This window comes from Zea mays, chromosome 9, assembly GCF_902167145.1.
Source record: "Zea mays cultivar B73 chromosome 9, Zm-B73-REFERENCE-NAM-5.0, whole genome shotgun sequence".
In the NCBI taxonomy this organism is placed as follows: domain Eukaryota; kingdom Viridiplantae; phylum Streptophyta; class Magnoliopsida; order Poales; family Poaceae; genus Zea; species Zea mays.
The window spans coordinates 17,922,794-17,944,660 of NC_050104.1; the positions used below are offsets into that span (position 1 = coordinate 17,922,794).

Genomic DNA, 21,867 nt, shown 5'->3' on the forward strand with positions numbered 1-21,867 from the left:
TACCGTGATTCCTGGTTCGACAAACAAAACGAAGCCTGTCGCGTAGGACAGTTCGGCTAGGCCGAGGGACCTGCCGGCTTGATGGAGAGTTGATGTCGATCGGATCCGCAGCAACGTCGAGGTAGAGCGTGCTAATAACGTGTTGAGAACTACGTCACAACGGATCACCAGATCCGCTTCCTTCCCCCGTCAGCAGTAGAGGCGCAAGAAGCTGTAGAAGACCCGTCTCCCTTCCCATAAGCACGACAGAGGAAACACACGAGACACTGGATATAGGGTTGGGCCTCTGGCCTCTTTCTGATCTCTGTATTATGAGGGGGTGTACATGTTCCTTATATAGAGATGTGAGACCCCTCAGGGGCAAAGCAGATATTTGCCCACATAACCCTAACTAGGGTTACTTAACACAAAGGACACATCTTCCTACATTCTTCTGTCAAATGTATACTCTGCATCAGGAAGTTAGCAGAGTGTGTCTATGGTCGGTAGGGAGATTAAGTAGAAGGGGCTGAAGAGGATCACCGGCTGCAGTTGGAAGTTAGCAGAGTTTGTCAAATGTATTCTTCAATGGAGACTATACTGGTTGCGTGCCGTGTCTGGGCCAGCACGGCCCGACGGAAGCCCGTCGTGCTTTAGGGCCGTGCTGAGCTTTATTTCAACCCATCTGGCCCGATAAGGCACGACCCGACTATTTTTCGTGCTATCTTAGCCCGACTAATCTAGGCCTTGCAGCACTAGGCCGCGTCACTTAATGGGTCCCCGTCATCTCATCATGGCGTCCAGATATGTTTTTCCTTTTATGTTTTTACATATACAACATATATATTATTGTGTAGTGTATATACACTACTTGCCGCTGGTTTTTGTATACCGGTGCATATTCGACATACTCTCTGTGGCTCCCCTACATCTCCTAGAGAGGAGTAAAACTAAGTAGTGATCCTGGTCACTGGTTTAAAAATCCTAAAAATAGGTGTTTTTATAAAAAGTGTGTAAAAAGAGCTGTCTGAAACAAGTTTAAACCACTGGGAGCTAAGCGCGGACTTTGGTACTCCACCTTACACGGTTTTCAGCAAACAGCCTATCTAACTTCCTATTATACTCTTTATTTCAAACTTTATTCTAGTAGTTTAAACTGCAAAACGTCCATATACACGCGCTGAGCCCATCCTTACATTTTTTTTTCTTCTGGGTTAACTTATAGCGTATCCCAGCCGCTGCAGGTTTGACCCAGGCCCGAGGGACGCTTTTCGTAACAGTTGGACGTAGCATCCCGACGGGTCGAAGTCCAGCCGAAGCAATTTAATTTGTCGCGGGATGGCGCGACGGTGTCCACATAATCGGCTCACTTGGCCCCCCGCGCAGCCCGATTCCATCCATGCCGCGGCGCCCGCGTCCACTGGTGTCGCGTCGCGCTGCACGCATCGGTGGTGCCAAGGTGGCGACCTGACGCCTACAAGGAGGCGTCCGCGCCGCGCCTTTCCCAGCTTCTGCGCGCGGCGAGATAGGGAGGAGGCGGAGCCGCGGAGGAGAGAGATGGACCCGGAGAAGCAGCGCCAGCACGACGGCGCGGTGGAGGCGGACATCGAGCGGCTCCCCGTCGACCTCCTCGCTCACATCCTCTCCCTCCTGTCGCCCTTCCGCGACCTGTCCATGTACGTACGACGGCACCCCCCTCATCTCGCTGCTGTTCTGTGCTACAAGTTTGTCACCTGGACCCGCTCTGCTGCTCTGTTGCCTTGCCGCGCCGACGTCAGGGCGGGGGGAGTGAGCCGGAGGTGGCGCTGGGCGGTGGAGCGGTCGCTGGCGTCGCGGCGGCGGCTGAGCTTCGCGGGCCAGCGCACCGGCGACGACACCGCCGCGCGCCTCGTCCGCGCCGCCGTCAACCTCCGCGACCTCGACATGTGAGTTCACCGGCCCCCCATCCCATGCCCCATCTCTCGCTCCGGCCGCTCACCAGAAAGTTCAACCCGTTCTTCCTAACGCTGTCTGTCTGCCCGTTGTTGGAGTTCACGAAGCTGCTGGGGCTGCCGAATCACCGACGATGGCCTCATCAAGATTTCGTCCGCGGATTGCGTCGGCAACCTGACGTCCATATCGCTCTGGGGATTGGCCGGGATCACCGATAAGGGCGTGGTCCGTCTGGTGAGAACTGGAAGCTTCCGGTTAGCTTGTAGATGCCGCCTTTTCATCTATTTTCCAGATTAAAGTGATGAAGTCAATAGCTTTGCTCCACCCGCTTCTCCAAAAAAAAACATGAAGGGAAATGTTTTCGCTGTTTTAATTGTCACGATTCTTTCAAGTGTAGGAACACAATTTTTTTGGGCATTGAATCTCTGATGTTACTTGGTTGGATGTTGACTTGTGCTGAAGAAAAACTTGCCACTTACAATTGCATAGCTTGTCATTTTTTGCTTTCTCATCATCTACGCATAGTTTTATTAAAAAAAAATTCACTTGTCATGTACCCGTGTGTTAGACTACTAGGTTGTTGCTCTCAGAATGGTAATATAACATTCAGAATTTTGCATGTTTGCCAACATTTTTAAATCAAAAATATTTTGCTTGTCATTATCGGTGAGAAGAACGTATGTTGACAATCTGACCCACACCACTAATCGTGTCCTTTAAGGCATTAGTTGGCATTATAACTTACCTTCACGTTTTCTCAACTTTTTTTCTTTGCCTGTACCTGTGTATTAGTCTTTCTGAAAGACATGTTAGAATTATCCACAGCAAGGCAAAAGTTGCCTGGCAATTCTGTCCATAATACTTACTACTACTACTTCCATGTTAGAATTATTCATGACAACTGTTTGTCAAACCTCCCTACAGGTTTCGAGGGCTTATTCTCTGCAGCACCTCAATATCGGTGGAACGTTCATCACAGATGAATCCCTCTACGCAGTCGCAAACAGCTGCGCAAATCTTAAGGTGTGCCTCTATTGTTTTTTTCTTCTTCTGAATCTCAAGTACTTCAGTTCATGGCAAGGTCTCATGTTTACGCAAACAATAAAACCGATAAGGTCTTCTGAATCTCAAGCACTTCAGTTCATGGCAAGGTCTAAATAGCTACTTGTGTTGCCATGCCATTCCTATGGTGCTTTGAAATAAGCGGGTTAATGAATAACGATGAAAGGAAAAACGTGGAGCAGATCAATGGAGACTTGGTCTGATGGCCCTGTCATAGAACAGCGATTCATTAAACTTAGGCCCGGGGAGGGGGGGGGTGCCAATCAGCTGGGCAGATACTTGTCGTGCACCCGTGCAGTTTGAGGTGACCGAGGCTGCTACAATCTGCAGGCATGAGCACGATCACCGTACTGCCGTTTGCCGTGCACAGTGCCTTTCGGGCCATCCCTGGCTGATACAGCACACAAATGTAGGCTCATAGTCTTAAATAGCATTTTGACAGCATCCAAAGATATACCTTCCCTTGTCACCGCCCGTAAAAGATGTTTGAACGCACTAAGGGCATGTTTGGTTAGAGGGACTAAAGATTAGTCTCTAGTTTTTAGTCTCATTTAGTCCCTTTTTTGCCAAACACTAGGACTAAAATATGGAATAAAATGATTTAGTCTTTAGTCCTTCACATAGGTGCTAAAAGAGACTAAAAGCCCACATGAGTGTATTCCAAGGGCATTTGAGTCTTGTGGACAATGTATTTAATGACTTTAGAATCTATTTAGTCCCTAGAATCAAACAAGTAGGGACTAAAGTTTAGTCCTAGGACTAAATTTAGTCCTAAGACTAATTGAAACCAAACATGGCCTAAAACTAATAGTTAGTTTACTAAAAAAAATCTAGCTAAAATTAGATAGCTAACTACTCCCTCCGTTCCAAAATATAGTTTTTTTCTAGCCATCTTTTTTTCCGTCAACATTCAAATAAATAATAATAAATATAGACATACCTACAAACTATATTCATATATAACTACATTCATAGGTTAATTATTGAATGTACATTTAGTCTAAAACGGATTATATTTTGCGACGGAGGAAGTATTAGCTAATTTGCTAAAAGTAGCTAATAGCTGAACTTTTAGCTAAATTGTTTGGATTATTAGCTAGATTGTTTGATGTTTTCAGCTAATTTTAGCAGCTAACTATTTGATCTAGTACTGTTATCGAAGTGCTAGCGGCGGAGGTTTCTGGAAGAGAGAAGAGGGGAAGGAGAAGCGGGCAAGGAGAAAGTAGATGGCGGCGATAAGCTTTCTGTTCTTTTCTTGCGTTCTCCTTCGCGACACGCGCATAAGTACGATTCAGCGTTCGGCAACATTCCACCGTTTCCACCCGTTTCAGGCCCATACAGCCGACGGCAACCATTACAAGGCCCACTGCGGCCCACAAAACTTGGCGTTCGGACGACGCTTCCGCGCTTGACACTGCTCGTTACCGTGCTCGACACCATCTTCATGTTCCGACGCTGGCTTGTTGCTGACATTCCCCCACTCTTGAGGACCAGCTTGCCCCCAAGCTGGTGCCGCAGGAAATCTGGCTCGAAGAGCGTCGGCATCTTCCCACGTAGCAAGCTCCGGCTCCATTCCAGACCAGCAGACTTTGACCTGGGCGATGTGCTCCCCACCACGGTCGATCATGCGACGTTGGAGAACCCGGACAGGCACCTGGACTGCATGTGTATCAGTAGGTAAATCAGGAACGAGAACATGATTACGACCCAAAGCCAGCTTCAGCTGTGAGACGTGAAAAACCGGGTGAACTGAGCTGGAAGCAGGCAACTGAAGACGGTACGCGACAGAGCCAATTCGCTCCAATATCTTGTATGGTCCAAAAAAACGGAAGGAGAGCTTGTTGTTGGAGCGGACAGCGACGGAGGACTGTATATACGGTTGTAACTTGAGATAGACTGAATCACCCACTGCAAAAACTCGCTCGGATCTGTGCTTGTCTGCCTGACGCTTCATCCTGTCACATGCTCGCTGCAAATGCAGTTGAATCACTTTGGTCATGACTTCGCGTTCTTTCAGCCACTCGCCTAGCTCAGGCACTGGCGAGACAGTATCAGTGGACAACCCAAAATGCTTCAGTGAATATCCATACAAAACCTCAAAAGGTGAACGTCCAATGGCAGAATGAGCAGTTGTGTTATACCAGTATTCGGCCACTGCAATCCAAAGGGACCACTTGGAGGGACAAGTATGCACGAAGCAGCGAAGAAATGTCTCTAAGCACTGATTGAGCCGCTCGGTTTGTCCGTCCGATTGAGGATGGTAAGCTGAAGACATGCATAACTTGGTGTCGGCCAACTGAAATAAGCTCTGCCAGAAAGCACTGGTGAAAATACGATCGCGATCGGAGATAATGTTAGTAGGCATTCCATGCAGTTTATAGATGTTGTCCAAGAAAACACGTGCCACCCGAGCAGCAGTGAATGGGTGCGACAGCAACAGGAAGTGACCATATTTTGAAAACTTGTCGACGACCACCAAAATACAATTTGCATTGGCTGAACGAGGCAAACCTTCAATGAAGTCGAGGGAGATTGTGTGCCATGCCTGAGGTGGCACTGGCAAGGGTTGGAGTAGCCCTGGATACCGAACACGTTCCGGCTTTGCTTGTTGACAAATTGTGCAGGACCTCACGTATTCTTGCACAGCAGTTTTCATGCCCGGCCAATAGAATAGTTGCTTCAATCGACTGTATGTGGCAGGTATACCAGAATGGCCCCCAATGGCTGAATCATGCATTGCATGGATCACTTTTTGCTGCAACTCTGAATTTCCAGCTAACCAAACCTTGCCTTTGTACCGAATCACACCTTGCTGCAATTGGAATGGACGCGAGGCATCTGACTGCACACATAAACTGGTCAAGAGCTTCTGTGTTGCTGGATCGTTAGCATAACCGTCGATCACATCCTGTAACCAGGTTGGAGAACACTGAGAAATGGCCCGACAATCAGCTGTCTGTTGAGGTAACCGAGAGAGAGCATCGGCTGCAGTATTATCAGAGCCCTTCCGGTACACAATCTTGTATTGAAGACCAATCAACTTGGTATATACTTTTTGTTGCCATGGCGTATGTAATCTTTGCTCATTCAACTGTGTAAGGCTGCTGTGATCGGTGTATATGATGAACTCGGCCAATTGCAGGTATGACCTCCATTGAGTGACTGCGAGCAGAATGGCCATATACTCCTTCTCATATGTGGAGAGGCCCTGATTCTTGGGACCTAAGGCACGGCTGAGGAAGGCCAGAGGATGGTCTTGCTGCATCAATATGGCTCCCACACCATACTGGCAGGCATCTGTGTGGATACTGAATGGTTTGGAAAAATCCGGTAACGCCAGTACCGGAGCTGTCATCAGGGCAGTTTTGAGCACTTGAAAAGCCTGTTGGTGGTCGATAGTCCACACAAACACTGAGTTCTTCTTCAAAAGATTAAAGAGAGGTCGACTGATCATGCCGAAGTTGCGCACGAATTTCCTGTAGAAACCGGCCAGGCCTAGAAAACTGCGTAACTCTTTTGCAGAAGTGGGCACAGGCCATTGTTCTATTGCCTGAATTTTAGCAGGATCAGTTGAAACGCCTTGAGCACTGATGATATGCCCGAGATAAGAGATTTGCTGTTGCGCAAAATCACACTTCGACAGCTTGACCTTCCAATGATCCTTAAGCAGCAACCCCAATACTTCAGCTAGATGCAGCAAGTGGTCCTCAAACGTGGAACTATAGATCAATATGTCATCGAAGAAAACGAGAGCACATCTCCTCAACACTGGTTTAAGAGTGGAGTTCATTGCTTCTAAAAATGTGTTTGGGGCCCCCGTGAGACCAAAAGCCATCACACGGAACTCAAAGTGACCAATGTGAGTTTGGAAGGCCGTCTTGTATTCTTCACCGGCTTTCAACAAAATTTGGTGATATCCCGCTTTAAGATCCAACTTGCTGAACCAACAAGCATGAGACAACTCGTCCATCAGTTGGTCGAAAACAGGAACTGGGTATTTACTTTTCACAGTGAGGGCATTCAGGTATCGGTAGTCAACACAAAACCTCCATGTGTTGTCCTTTTTCTTCACCAACAAAACCGGGGAGGCGAAAGAACTGAAACTCTTTTGGATGACACCTTGTTGCAGCATGTCGGCGATCTGCCGTTCAATTTCATCCTTCAGTTGAGGAGGGTACCGATAGGCTTTCACAACCACCGGTTGGGCTCCATCCACTAAGGGAATAGTGTGATCACACTCTCGAGTGGGTGGCAGTCCAGTGGGGTCGGCAAACACTGACTCAAATTGCTGTAAAAGAGACTGCACTTGAGGATGAATCATAGATTGAGTTGTATCTGAAACAGTGGGAGATACCATCAACACTTCAATCACAGTGCACTCAGGAATAACAGCAGACTGACCATGTAAAGTCACAGTAGCTCCCTGGTATGGTATAGATAACCACTGTTGGGTCCAATGAACACGCATGGGACTAAAAGCTTGAAGCCAGTCCATTCCAATGATCATGTCGTAACATGGTATAGGAAGAAGTGTAACATCTGTCTGGAAAGTACACCCTTGTAACTGCCACTGAAGCTGCTGTATCTTGTACTGACAGTGTAGAATTTCCCCACTGGCCACACGAACTTGTAATTGGATTGGAACAAGCTGGACATTGGTGAGCATTGTCTGAAATTTAGTATGCAAGAAGGAATGAGAACTGCCACTGTCCACTAAGATGAGCATTGGGTGACCCTGAAGAAATCCCTGAAACTTCAGTGTACGCACGGAATTCGAACCAGTCCAAGCAACCCGAGAAACTGACATGAACAGTTGTTCTTCATCAGGAGAAGTATCATATTTAGGGTCGGGTGGATCCGGTTCTTCAGGTATCAACAAATCCCACACCTCTTCCAGAGCGTGGAGATGAGCAGCAGCCACACATTTGTGTCCCGGACTCCACTTCTCAGCACACTTTTCACACAAGCCACGAGCACGCCTGAAACGACGCAGTGCAGTCAGCTTGTCATCAGTTGAACCGGGCTTGATGTGATCAGCTGGTTGATCCCACTTGGGCATCGTTGCAGTTGCCGGCTCCACCCTCGGCGTGGACCGAAGATTGGCAACATTAGATCGACGTCCACGTCCCGACGCCAAGGCTTCTTCCTGCACCAAGGCAAGGGAGCAGGCAGTATCCAGAGTAGAAGGTCGTTGCACCATGATTACGGATTTAATGTCATCATGTAATCCATCAATAAAGCGCATAGTATAATACAAAGGATCAGTGTGTTCTTGGTAAGCAGACAGGTGATCAACTAGTATAGAAAACCGTTCAACGTAATCGGCCACTGAACCCGACTGCCTGATGTGAAACAACTGACGAATCAACGATTCATGTTGATCCCGCCCGAATCTATTATGAATGTGGCCACAAAATTCCGACCACGACCAGAATGGAACGCGGCGGCCGACCGACTGCAACCAGCCCTTGGCACGACCCGAGAAGTGCATGGTAGCTACCCGTATCCACATGTTAGGAGCGACTTCATACATATCGAAATAATTTTCACATAATGTTTTCCAGAGCTGCGGGTTATCGCCGTCGAATGAGGGGAAGTTCAGACAGGGCAGATTACCGCAGCCACCCGAACCACCATCCCTGTGACCACCCCCGTCCTGATCCCTGAGAATGTCGCCCCCAGTACCAGAACTATGCAGGAATGGATCGGGGAACGTACCCTTGACCGGGTCGTGGGTTTGGAGAGGAGCTCTCTCAAACCCACCATCCCGGTGGTTGTGTGGTAGGCGGTGGCCATCTGGCCCGTCGGCGATGGAGACTCCGGCAGGTGGGCGCCAGAACGCCGACGACGAAGACGGAATCAACCCCGGCTTGGTGAAGTCAGCCTCCAGGGTTCCGCGCTCCATGAACTTGTTGGCGCGATTGAGCTCCAGAGCGATGTTGTCGAGACGCTTTTCGACTCCGGGGCGCCAACCCTCGAGCTGAGCTTGATCCATCTCGAGAGAGATGAATCGTGCCTCGGATTTCTGCTCGGAGTCCGCGATGCGTCGCTCGAGGTCGTTGCAGCGGCCGGTCATCGCTTCAGGTAGCCGCGCCTCCATCGGGGCGAGTTGATCCAGCGCCCGCTGCATGTGGGCGAGCTGATCCAGCACCCGCTGCATCGCTGCGTCCGTCGCCGCCGACGTCGTCGAGCGAGGACGGCGACCAGGTACAGGCGGTAGATCCTCCAGGTCGAACTTGTCCGATACCAAGTGTTATCGAAGTGCTAGCGGCGGAGGTTTCTGGAAGAGAGAAGAGGGGAAGGAGAAGCGGGCAAGGAGAAAGTAGATGGCGGCGATAAGCTTTCTGTCCTTCGCGACACGCGCATAAGTACGATTCAGCGTTCGGCAACATTCCACCGTTTCCACCCGTTTCAGGCCCATACAGCCGACAGCAACCATTACAAGGCCCACTGCGGCCCACAAAACTTGGCGTTCGGACGACGCTTCCGCGCTTGACGCTGCTCGTTACCGTGCTCGACACCATCTTCATGTTCCGACGCTGGCTTGTTGCTGACAAGTACATTCAAACACACAAGTTTATCCATTCAGCAAATTCTAAATCATACTTATCCATTCAGAGTTAGCTTTCAGTCAGTCCTAATAGGTTGTTGATTGGAGTTATGTCGTTGGCAGATATGCTGATTATTGAATCCTTGTTTTGGAGAATAAAATATCCGGTGGCTCAAAATCCAACTGCTAGTTAGGTCAAGGACAAAAAGATCCACGAAATCAAAAGCCAGTTGTTACTTAGGACAAAAGTTCCACTAAATCAAAATTCAGTTTCTAGTTAGGACAAAAGTCCCACTAAATCAAAATGCAGGCCTCTTATATCTTGATATTTCTAGGCCTCTTATAACTGTTTGTTTGGCCCATTTTCGTATTTGATATTTCTAGGTGTTATCGTTGACTGTATTAGTTCGTATCCAGGCCTGTTCAATATATATATATATATATATTTATTTATACATATCTAATTGTCTGCATGGACTCTTATATCTTGCACGGTGCTCTCAAAGCATGTCAATGCACAATTAATTGCACGCACAACATTTTTTTTTTGTATTAGAGCATCTCTAAGAGAGGCTCTAAACATGGTGGTATTTTAAATATAGAGCTTAAAATCATAAAACACTTTTCTAACAGCGACCCTATTTTATATAATTTCATCAAACGATTATAAGGTTCAGTCTCTCAGGTCCTAAATATACTGAAGCCCTATCATCATTCCACTTACTTATTTAAGGCCTGACTGTTAGAGTAAACATTTGTTTTGAGACTCTAAACATTCTAAATACGGTCCTATTTCAAATTTTAGGACTCCGTTTTGGGGTTTACTGTTGAAGATGCTTTAGATAGAAGATTGGCAGATGTACTAAAGTCGATGGGAAAAACAAAGATAAAATATTTTCTACGTTGTCTACGTTTAATAGAAATGAGACCTCAAACATAACATATAAATCGACAATATGCGGTAACAAACAAATTTATCAGACACGACTTGACTTGTTTATACAGACAACCAAACACGACTTGACTTGTTTATACAGGCTAAACCCGATCCAGGAGTTGCAATTGTCCTGTCCGTTTTTTTGGCAGGATCCGATCCTGTTTTGAGACACTCGTATTCCTTTTTCCTACTATATATACACTGGGAAAGGCCCAAGAAGGGCAAGCAAGAGCAAAAGATCCAAACCCACGGGGCCCAGTCGAGTACTGGCCCATGAGGCCCAGCTCAGCCTGTGTGGCACGTGCTGGTGGCAGTGGCACATAGATAGAAAAAGACTTGGATCGAACGAGAAAACCGCGAGCTGGATGGGCGGCGGAGTCGTTGACCTGACCTGCACGCATGTGTGTTTATTTTATTTTCCGTGCATGTGATGTGGCAGAGCATCATCCTGTGGAGCTGCCGCCACGTGACGGAGGGCGGGCTGGTGGCGCTGGTGAACAAGTGCCGGCGGCTGGAGTGCATCAACGTGGGCGGGATGCGGGTCCCGCCGGAGAGCTTGGTGGGCCTGCTCTCCATCAGCCCCGCCCTGGAGATCAGGTCCACCGCACGCATCCTCAACCTCAACCTCAACGCCGGGGTGCAGGTCTCCTGATCTGTCACAAGGCCCAGAAGACAGTGCCACTGGAGATCGACGACCAGGCTGCAGCCAAAGCGCAGAGAAGCAAACGCACCAAGAAGCCCAATGCCAAGTACGTTGGAGGCCCATGGGTGAACTAGGTCTATTACTGTAGCACATAAATACTTGTCTGTAATAAGTGAACGGCAGACTGGAACATACCTGTTGGCGGCGGCTGGCTTGTTGCCTGTCCGGATCCTCATACGCCTGTGTTGAACCCTGATCGGAGTAAAATCCTACCACCACCAATTGATCCAAAAACAGATTCCAGTCTCTGTGATTGTGTTGCTAACATCTGGTACCAGAGCCAAATCTGGATCCGCCCCACGGATACCGGACGAGGTTGCAGACCAAGGGAGAAGAGATGGCGCCACCGAAAGGAGATGACCCGATGTCTCAGATCCTTGCTCGGATTGAGGAAGGCAACCGGGAGACCCATCGAAGGATGGAGGAGATGAAGGTGTCAATGAGTGGGATGGAAACGACGGTGCGAAGTGTGCTGATGGAGCAAGGTGAATTCCAGAAGTGGCACCCGGAAGTGGAGCACAAGGTGTCGCAGATCGGGGAGGCGCTCGCGGCGATTCAAGCCAAGGTGGATCAATTCGTACCTCCGACTGCGCGCGAGCATCATCAGGCGGATGGTGCATCGGGAGCCGCTCATCTTGGTTTTTCCTCCACAGAGGCGATGCACGGGCAAACAGGCCACCGCAAGGATGAACCATACCGGAGACCGGGTGCCAGGACCGATGAGGTCCGAACACCCCCTCCGGTCAAAGGTACGGTTCCAAGCAATACTCCACATCAGTTTCGCTGGGAATCGGAAGGGCGTCAGTCTATGGGAGAGTGGTCTCAAGGGTCTGGTCTAGGGTCTGTAGGACCTAGCATGAATTTTCCTTTGTTTGATGGTTCAAACCCTAAGCTCTGGAAGCATAGAAGTGAGACCTATTTCGAATTTTATCTGGTGCCTAGGGAGCGATGGATTAGGATGTCGATCATGTACTTTGAAGGTCCTGCCGTGTTCTGGGTTCAGTCCATGGAAGATAAAATCAGGGAGATGAACTGGGAGGAGTTTTGTACCCACTTAGTCACACGTTTCGGGAGGGATCAACATAATCTGCTGATAAGACAATTCTATCACATTAAACAGATCACCTCTGTAGTGGACTATGTAGAGCAGTTTGATATCTTAATGCACCAGCTTTTAGCACACGAAAATCAGCTTACATCTTCCATGATCACTGCTAGATTCATTGATGGGCTTAAGGATGAGATTAAATCTGTAATTCTTATTCAGCGTCCGTCAGACTTGGATACTGCTTGCTCCCTTGCTCTATTGCAGGAGGATGTGCTGATCTGCACGGGAAGCAAGGAGAGTCGGAGGATGGAGGGTGGAGGATTTTCCAAACCAACCGGAAGATTCAGTCCGGTGCCGGGATCTAATTCAAATGTAAACGGTGGTCGGAATGCTCAATCCACAAATGACCGCCGAGGTGGGACCACCATGAACCCGAGAACAGATGACGGTAAATTGTCGGCACTGAAGGCCTACAGGAGGGCTAAGGGTCTGTGCTTCAAGTGTGGGGAAAGGTGGGGTCAGAGTCATCGGTGTTCTGCCAATGTCCCATTACATGTGGTGGAGGAGATGTGGGCTATGGCACAGGCAACTGAAGAAAGTGACGGCAATGAGGAGTTGGAAAATACTTATGAAAACGAGGAAGACGCAGAGATTCTAGCTATATCTGCAGCAGCGGTTAGTGGAGGCGAAGGCAATCGAACAATTCGGCTGCTAGCATCTGTTTGTGGACAACAGGTGTTAATTCTAGTGGACTCGGGTAGCTCTGGAAGTTTCATGAGCAACAAGCTAATGGGAACAATATCACCGGTGCAAAAATTACCAAGGCCAATTCGGGTGAAGGTAGCAGATGGAAGGATATTGTGGAGTAAGCATTGGGTTCCTAATTGCAAGTGGCTCTGTGGGGGAATAACATTTCACATGGATTTGAAGGTGTTGCCACTCAGTGGATACGACATGATATTGGGAATGGACTGGTTAGAAGGGTACAGTCCTATGGCTGTGCATTGGGCTGAAAAATGGATGAAGTTTTTACATAATGGAAAGGAAGTTCTTCTGCAAGGACTCAAACCTCAACTGGGAAGTTGCAGGCAGCTATCAAGTACACAACTTAGAGGGTTGGTCAAACGGGACGTTGTGGAACAGCTGCTGGAAATCCGAGTGGCAACCCAGACTGACAATTCAGGAATACCCCCGGTGATTGAACAACTGGTGGGTCGTTATCAGGACCTGTTCCAGAAACCAAAGGCATTGCCACCAAAAAAGGTCCATCGATCACTCTATCCCTCTAATACCGGGTGCACTTCCATTTCGGTTGAGGCCCTATCGGTATACCCCACAGCAAAAGTCTGAAATCGAGAAACAGGTGAAGGAGATGTTAGAGAACGGAATCATTCAGCCCAGTTCAAGCCCGTTTGCCTCCCCTGTCCTCCTGGTCAAGAAGAAAGATGGAGAATGGCGAATGTGTGTGGATTATCGACGGTTAAACACCTATACCGTCAAGAATCGGTACCCGATGCCATTATTTGATGAAATCACGGATGAGCTAAGTGGGTCAACCATTTTTACCAAGTTAGATCATCGATCCGGGTACCACCAGATACGCATCAAAGAGGGTGAGGAATATAAAACGGCATTTCAAACACACCACGGGCACTTTGAATACAGAGTAATGCCATTTGGTCTAACAGGGGCACCAGCTACCTTTCAGGATTTTATGAACAAAGTATTGTCTACTTTGTTGAGGAAATGTGTGGTGGTCTTTCTTGATGATGTGCTGGTGTATAGCCGAGGTTTGGAAGAGCATGTGGAGCATCTGGAACAGGTTTTTAAATTGCTGAGACAACATCAATTGAAATTGAAGTTATCTAAATGCTTGTTCGGACAGGAGAAACTGGAATTTCTGGGCCATGTTATCAGCTCAACAGGAGTGGCAACCGATCCGAACAAGGTAAAGATCATATTGGAATGGCCACGACCCACCTGTGTCAAGGATGTGCGCAGCTTCCTAGGAATGACAGGGTATTATAGGAAGTTTGTGGCTCAATTTGGAATCATCAGCAAGCCTCTAACAAATTTATTAAAAAAAGATACCGTCTTCCTTTGGGATGATCAAGCCCAGAGATCATTCGATACATTGAAGATGGCACTTTCCCAGGCACCAGTGTTAGCCTTGCCAGATTTTACCAATACATTCACTATTGAAACCGATGCCAGTGGACTCGGAATTGGAGCTGTGTTACAACAGCAGGGACATCCCATTGCTTATATTAGCAAAGCACTAGGTCCTAAGAATTTGGGCTTGTCGACCTACGAGAAAGAATGTTTGGCTATTCTATTTGCTGTTGAGCATTGGCGACCGTATCTCCAGAACGGTGAATTTGTGATCAAAACAGACCAAAAGAGCTTGACTCACTTGGATGACCAACGGATATCTACTCCGCTTCAACAAAAGGCCCTCACCAAACTGCTGGGCTTGCAGTTCCGAATTGTGTACAAGAAAGGAGTGGAAAATAAGGTAGCCGACGCTCTATCTCGCCGTCCGAACTTTACAGAAGATGAACCATATGCACAGTTGAAAGGGAAATGTGCCTTTGGGCCATTTCTAAGTATTTTGGTGATTGAGTGCAAACACAAGTGCTTAAATGTGAAAATGTGCCCATGGTTGAACAAAGTGCAAATCACAAGTAAAGGTATGTTTCTAAGCCTTAGTTCATTGGTTTTGTGTACTAATATCTTGTCTAAGTGTTAGAAACAGGAAGAAGAAGAAAGGAAAAGAAGTGGAGAGTGGCTGTGTACAGCCAAAGGCTGTTTCGGGCTGGGGCACTGGACTGTCCGGTGTGCACCGGACAGTGTCCGGTGCGCCAGACCAGCGTGGAGCAAACCAGCCGCTCTCGGGTTTTTCTCCGGCGACTTCGGCTAAAATTCACCGGACTGTCCGGTGTGCACCGAACTGTCCGGTGAGCCAACGGTCGGCCAGGCCAACGGTCGGCCGCGCGATCGGCGCGCGACACGTGGCCGAGCCAACGGTCAGAAAGGTACACCGGACTGTCCGGTGTGCACCGGACATGTCCGGTGCGCCAACGGTGCGCAGATCTGACTCAGACAGCAACGGTCGGATGCGCTGTTTATGGAAACAAATCGGGCACCGGACAGTGTCCGGTGTGCACCGGACTGTCCGGTGCGCCACGAGACAGAAGGCAAAGATAGCCTTCCAGATGTGTTCTCAACGGCTCCTAGCTGCCTTGGGGCTATAAAAGGGACCCCTAGGCGCATGGAGGAGAACACCAAGCATTCCTACAACCTTTCTAAGCACCAAGACATTGATCTAGCGCATTCGATTCATTGTGATAGCATATAGAGCTCTTGTGGAGTTGTGTACTCTTTGAGTTGTGTTGCGAGCTCTTATTTGCTGCTTGTGTGCGTGTTGCTCTGATCTTTTGAAGTCTTGTGTGCGTTGCTCATTCCCTCCCTTGCTCCGTGATTCTTTGTGAACTCAATTGTAAGGGCGAGAGACTCCAAGTTGTGGAGATTCCTCGCAAACGGGAAAAGATCAAAGGAAAGAAAAACACCGTGGTATTCAAGTTGATCATTGGATCACTTGAGAGGAGTTGAGTGCAACTCTCGTCCGTTGGGACGCCACAACGTGGAGTAGGCAAGTTTTGTACTTGGCCGAACCACGGGATAACCACCGTGTCAACTCTGTGATTGCTTTCTTGTGGTTATTGTGTTTTAACTCCTCTCTAGCCACTTGGCCATAATTGTGCTAACACTTAACAAGTTTTTGTGGCTTAAGTTTTGAAGTTTTACAGGATCACCTATTCACCCCCCCTCTAGGTGCTCTCAATTGGTATCAGAGCCGTTCTCTTCAAGAAAGGGACTAACCACCCGAAGAGATGGATCCTAAGGGGAAGGGAATCGTGATCAACGATAAGGAGAAGGAGTCCTTCGTCAACGAGCCCAAAGATGACAAGCCTAACGACTCTGGCTCGGGTCATAGACGGAAGGAAGGAAAGAAGAAGAAGACAAGGCGCATCAAGGAGATCGTCTACTACGACGACAGTGATGAGTCTACTTCTTCCCAAAAGGACGACGACCACAACGACTACGAACAAAGGAAACCGGTTAATTCTAACTTTTCCTTTGACTACTCTCGTATTCCGCAAAGTTCAAATTCACATTTGCTTTCCATTCCACTCGGCAAGCCCCCACACTTTGATGGAGAGGACTACGGATTTTGGAGCCACAAAATGCGTAGTCACCTATTCTCTCTCCATCCTAGTATATGGGAGATTGTAGATAGTGGAATGCACTTTAATAGTTCAGATAGTCCTATATTCATTAATGAGCAAATCCATAAGAATGCACAAGCTACTACTGTTCTTCTAGCTTCATTGTGCAGGGATGAATATAACAAGGTGAGTGGCTTGGATAACGCCAAGCAAATCTGGGATACCCTCAAGATCTCTCATGAGGGAAATGACGCTACCTTGCTCACCAAAATGGAGTTGGTGGAGGGCGAGCTTGGACGGTTCGCGATGATAAGGGGCGAGGAGCCAACTCAAACATACAACCGGCTCAAAACCCTTGTCAACAAGATAAGAAGCTATGGAAGCACGCGATGGACGGACCACGACGTCGTCCGCCTAATGCTAAGGTCCTTTACCGTACTTGATCCTCATTTGGTGAATAATATTCGTGAGAATCCCAGGTACACCAAAATGTCGCCCGAAGAAGTTCTTGGGAAGTTCGTAAGCGGGCGAATGATGATCAAGGAGGCAAGATACGTGGACGACGCATTAAACGGTCCTATCCATGAGCCTCAACCCATTGCTCTCAAGGCAACAAGGAGCAAGGAGGCGCTACCAAGCAAGGTGGCGCAAGTTGAGGCGGCCGGGCTAAATAATGAGGAGATGGCCCTCATCATTAAGCGCTTCAAGACAGTGCTAAAAGGTCACAAAGGGCAGCCAAGCAAGACCAAGACGAAGGGGAAGCGTTCATGCTTCAAATGCGGTAAGATTGGTCATTTTATCGCTAACTGCCCCGATAATGATAGTGACCAGGAAAAAGGAAACAAGAGGGAAAAGAAGAAGCACTACAAGAAGGCAAAGGGCGAGGCGCATCTAGGCAAGGAGTGGGACTCGGATTGCTCCTCTTCCGACTCCGACAATGAAGGACTCGCCGCCACCGCCTTCAACAAATCAACCCTCTTCCCCAACGAGCGTCACACATGCCTTATGGCAAGGGAGAAGAAGGTATGTACTCGCAACACTACCTATGCTTCTTCAAGTGAGGACGAATCTAGTGATGAGGATGAAGTAGATTATTCATGTTTGTTCAAGGGCTTAGATAGATCTAAGATAGACAAAATTAATGAATTAATTGATGCCTTGAATGAAAAGAATATACTTTTAGAAAAGCAAGAGGATTTGTTATATGAAGAACATGATAAGTTTGTAGAGGCTCAAAAATCCCTTGCATTAGAAATTAAGAGAAATGAAATGCTTGCTTGTGAAGTGTCAACATGCCATGATTCTATTTCTAACTTAAAGAGCATAAACGATGATTTAAATGCTAAACTAGTAGAAGCAAATAAATCCAACTCTTGTGTTGAAAATGTTGAAATTTGCACTAGGTGTAAGGATATAGACATTGATGCTTGTAGTGAACACCTAGTTTCAATTTCCAAGCTTAATGATGAATTAGCTAGTCTTAATGCTCAACTTGAGACTAGCAAAAGTAATTTTGATAAACTAAAATTTGCTAGGGATGCCTACACGGTTGGTAGACACCCCTCAATTAAGGATGGACTTGGCTTCAAGAGGGAAGTCAAGAACTTAACAAGCCATAAGGCTCCCACTCCCACTAAGGAGAAAGGGAAGGCTCCTATGGCTACTAGTGCTAAAAGGAACCATGCCTTTTTATATCATGATAGGAGACATGCTAGAAATGCTTATAATGATTTTGATTCACATGCTTATGATTCTTATGCTATGACTGCTTCTAGTTCTCATGTTGTGCATATGCCTAGGAGAAACTTTGCTCATGTTCCTAGAAAAGTTGTAAACAAACCTTCTACCATTTATTATGCTTGCAATGCTCCCTTTGCTATTTGTAGAAAGGGTAAGAAGGTAATTGCTAGGAAATTAGGGGCAAAATGCAAGGGAGACAAAACTTGCATTTGGGTCCCTAAGGATATTTGCACTAACCTTGTAGGACCCAACATGAGTTGGGTACCTAAAACCCAAGCCTAAATTTGCCTTGCAGGTTTATGCATCCGGGGGTTCAAGCTGGATTATTGATAGCGGATGCACAAACCATATGACGGGGGAGAAGAAGATGTTCACTTCCTACGTCAAGAATAAGGATTCCCAAGATTCAATTATATTCGGTGATGGGAATCAAGGCAAGGTAAAAGGATTAGGTAAAATTGCAATTTCTAATGAGCATTCTATCTCTAATGTATTTTTAGTAGAGAGTCTTGGATATAATTTACTATCTGTTAGTCAATTATGTCATATGGGATATAACTGTCTATTTACAAATGTAGATGTGTCTGTCTTTAGAAGAAGTGATGGTTCACTAGCTTTTAAGGGTGTATTAGACGGCAAACTTTATTTAGTTGATTTTGCAAAAGAAGAGGCCGGTCTAGATGCATGCTTAATAGCTAAGACTAGCATGGGCTGGCTGTGGCATCGCCGCTTAGCACATGTGGGGATGAAGAACCTTCACAAGCTTCTAAAGGGAGAACACGTGATAGGTTTGACTAACGTGCATTTCGAAAAAGATAGACCTTGTGCAGCTTGTCAAGCAGGGAAACAGGTGGGAGGCTCTCATCACACCAAAAATGTGATGACGACATCAAGACCCTTGGAGATGCTGCATATGGACCTTTTTGGACCCGTCGCCTATCTGAGCATAGGAGGGAGTAAGTATGGTTTAGTTATTGTTGATGATTTTTCCCGCTTCACTTGGGTGTTCTTTTTGCAGGATAAGTCTGAAACCCAAGGGACCCTCAAGCGCTTCCTCAGGAGAGCTCAAAATGAGTTTGAGCTCAAGGTGAAGAAGATAAGGAGCGACAACGGGTCTGAATTCAAGAACCTTCAAGTGGAGGAATTTCTTGAGGAGGAAGGGATCAAGCACGAGTTCTCCGCTCCCTACACACCACAACAAAATGGTGTGGTAGAGAGGAAGAACAGGACGCTAATCGACATGGCGAGGACTATGCTTGGAGAGTTCAAGACCCCCGAGCGTTTTTGGTCGGAAGCCGTGAACACGGCTTGCCACGCCATCAACAGGGTCTACCTTCACCGCCTCCTCAAGAAGACGTCGTATGAACTTCTAACCGGTAACAAACCCAATGTATCGTACTTTCGTGTATTTGGGAGCAAGTGCTACATTCTAGTGAAGAAGGGTAGAAATTCTAAGTTTGCTCCCAAAGCTGTAGAAGGGTTTTTATTAGGTTATGACTCAAATACAAAGGCGTATAGAGTCTTCAACAAATCATCGGGTTTGGTTGAAGTCTCTAGCGACGTTGTATTTGATGAGACTAATGGCTCTCCAAGAGAGCAAGTTGTTGATTGTGATGATGTAGATGAAGAAGATGTTCCGACGGCCGCTATACGGACCATGGCGATTGGAGAAGTACGGCCACAGGAACAAGATGAACAAGATCATCCTTCTTCCTCAACTATGGTGCATCCCCCAACCGAAGGTGACGAACAGGTACCTCAAGTGGAGGCGCTTGATCAAGGGGGAGCACAAGATGATCATGTGATGGAGGAAGAAGCGCAACCGGCACCTCCAACCCAAGTTCGAGCAATGATTCAAAGGGATCATCCCGTCGATCAAATTCTGGGTGACATTAGCAAGGGAGTAACTACTCGATCTCGATTAGTTAATTTTTGTGAGCATTACTCCTTTGTCTCTTCTTTTGAGCCTGAAAGGGAATTAGGCCTACACCTAGTTCCTAAATAATTTTGGTGGTTGAATTGCCCAACACAAATAATTGGACTAACTAGCTTGCCAGAGTATGTAGATTATACAGGTGTAAAAGGTTCACATTCAGTCAATAAAAAGACCAAGTATTGGATTCAACAAAGGAGCAATGAGGCAACCGAAGGCACCCCTGGTCTGGCGCACCGGACTGTCCGGTGAGCCACCGGACAGTAAACAGTACCTGTCCGGTGCACCAGGGGACTCAGACTCAAACTCTTCGCCCTCGGGATTTCTTGGAAGCCGGCGCGCTATAAATCACCGGACTGTCCGGTGTGCACCGGACATGTCCGGTGCTCCAAGGAAGCGCGGTCTTCGGAACTCGTCAGCCTCGGGTTCGCGCGGCAGCCGCTCCGCTAAAATTCACCGGACTGTCCGGTGTGCACCGGACTGTCCGGTGTGCCAGCGGAGCAACGGCTCCCTGCGGCGCCAACGGCTCCCTGCGGTGCATTTAATGCGCGCGCAGCGCGCGCAGACGTCAGGCACGCCCATACCGGTGCACCGGACATCAAACAGTACCTGTCCGGTGTGCACCGGACACCCAGGCGGGCCCACAAGTCAGAAGCTCCAACGGTCAGAATCCAACGGCCGTGATGACGTGGCAGGGGGCACCGGACTGTCCGGTGTGCACCGGACTGTCCGGTGCGCCATCGAACAGACAGCCTTCCAACGACCACTTTTGGTGGTTGGGGCTATAAATACCCCAACCACCCCACCATTCATTGCATCCAAGTTTTTCCACTTCCCAACTACTACAAGAGCTAGGCATTCAATTCTAGACACATTCAAAGAGATCAAATCCTCTCCAATTCCACACAAAACCCTAGTGACTAGTGAGAGTGATTTGCCGTGTTCATTTGAGCTCTTGCGCTTGGATTGCTTCTTTTCTTTCTCACTTGTTCTTGTGATCAAAACTCCATTGTAATCAAGGCAAGAGGCACCAATTGTGTGGTGGCCCTTGCAGGGAAGTTTTGTTCCCGGCTTTGATTTAAGAAGAGAAGCTCACTCGGTCCGAGGGACCGTTTGAGAGAGGGAAGGGTTGAAAGAGACCCGGCCTTTGTGGCCTCCTCAACGGGGAGTAGGTTTGAGAGAACCGAACCTCGGTAAAACAAATCCGTGTGTCACACTTCATTATTCGCTCGCGATTTGTTTTGCGCCCTCTCTCGCGGACTCGTTTATATTTCTAACGCTAACCCGTCTTGTAGTTGTGTTTATATTTGTAAATTTCAGTTTCGCCCTATTCACCCCCCCTCTAGGCGACTATCAATTGGTATCAGAGCCCGGTGCTTCATTAGAGCCTAACCGCTCGAAGTGATGTCAGGAGATCACGCCAAGAAGGAGATGGAGACCGGCGAAAAGCCCACTACAAGCCACGGGAGCACTTCATCGGAAGAGTCCCGCACCAAAAGGAGGGAGAAGAAGAAGAGCTCCTCCAACAAAGGGAAGGAGAAGAAAACTTCTTCTCACCACAAAGAGAAGAAGGAAAAATCTTCTTCCCACAAGCCGCATCGGAAAGGCGACAAGCACAAGAGGATGAGGAAGGTGGTCTACTACGAGACCGACACTTCATCAACATCGACCTCCGACTCCGATGCGCCCTCCGTCACTTCTAAGCGCCAAGAGCGCAAGAAGTATAGTAAGATCCCCCTACACTACCCTCGCAT

The 21,867-nt window shown here is 47.8% G+C and overlaps 1 protein-coding gene across 4 annotated transcripts in view; it reads left to right on the forward strand.

The window, feature by feature from the left end:
* Positions 1-1,296: 1,296 nt before the first annotated feature.
* LOC100281105 (F-box domain containing protein) overlaps positions 1,297-21,867 on the forward strand; it is a 33,741-nt gene continuing 13,170 nt past the window's right edge. Inside the window, exons 1-5 of one of the 4 annotated variants that reach the window (XM_035962240.1) lie at positions 1,297-1,655; positions 1,758-1,904; positions 2,010-2,145; positions 2,836-2,934; positions 10,900-11,123. In XM_035962240.1, coding sequence (XP_035818133.1) covers positions 1,318-1,655; positions 1,758-1,904; positions 2,010-2,145; positions 2,836-2,934; positions 10,900-11,112 — 933 coding nt within the window. In that variant the 5' untranslated portion in view covers positions 1,297-1,317 and the 3' untranslated portion in view covers positions 11,113-11,123. Of the gene's footprint in view, positions 1,656-1,757; positions 2,146-2,835; positions 2,935-10,899; positions 13,576-21,867 lie in introns of those variants that run through there. The other 3 variants (XM_035962241.1, NM_001353133.1, XM_035962239.1) reach the window with 3 other exon arrangements.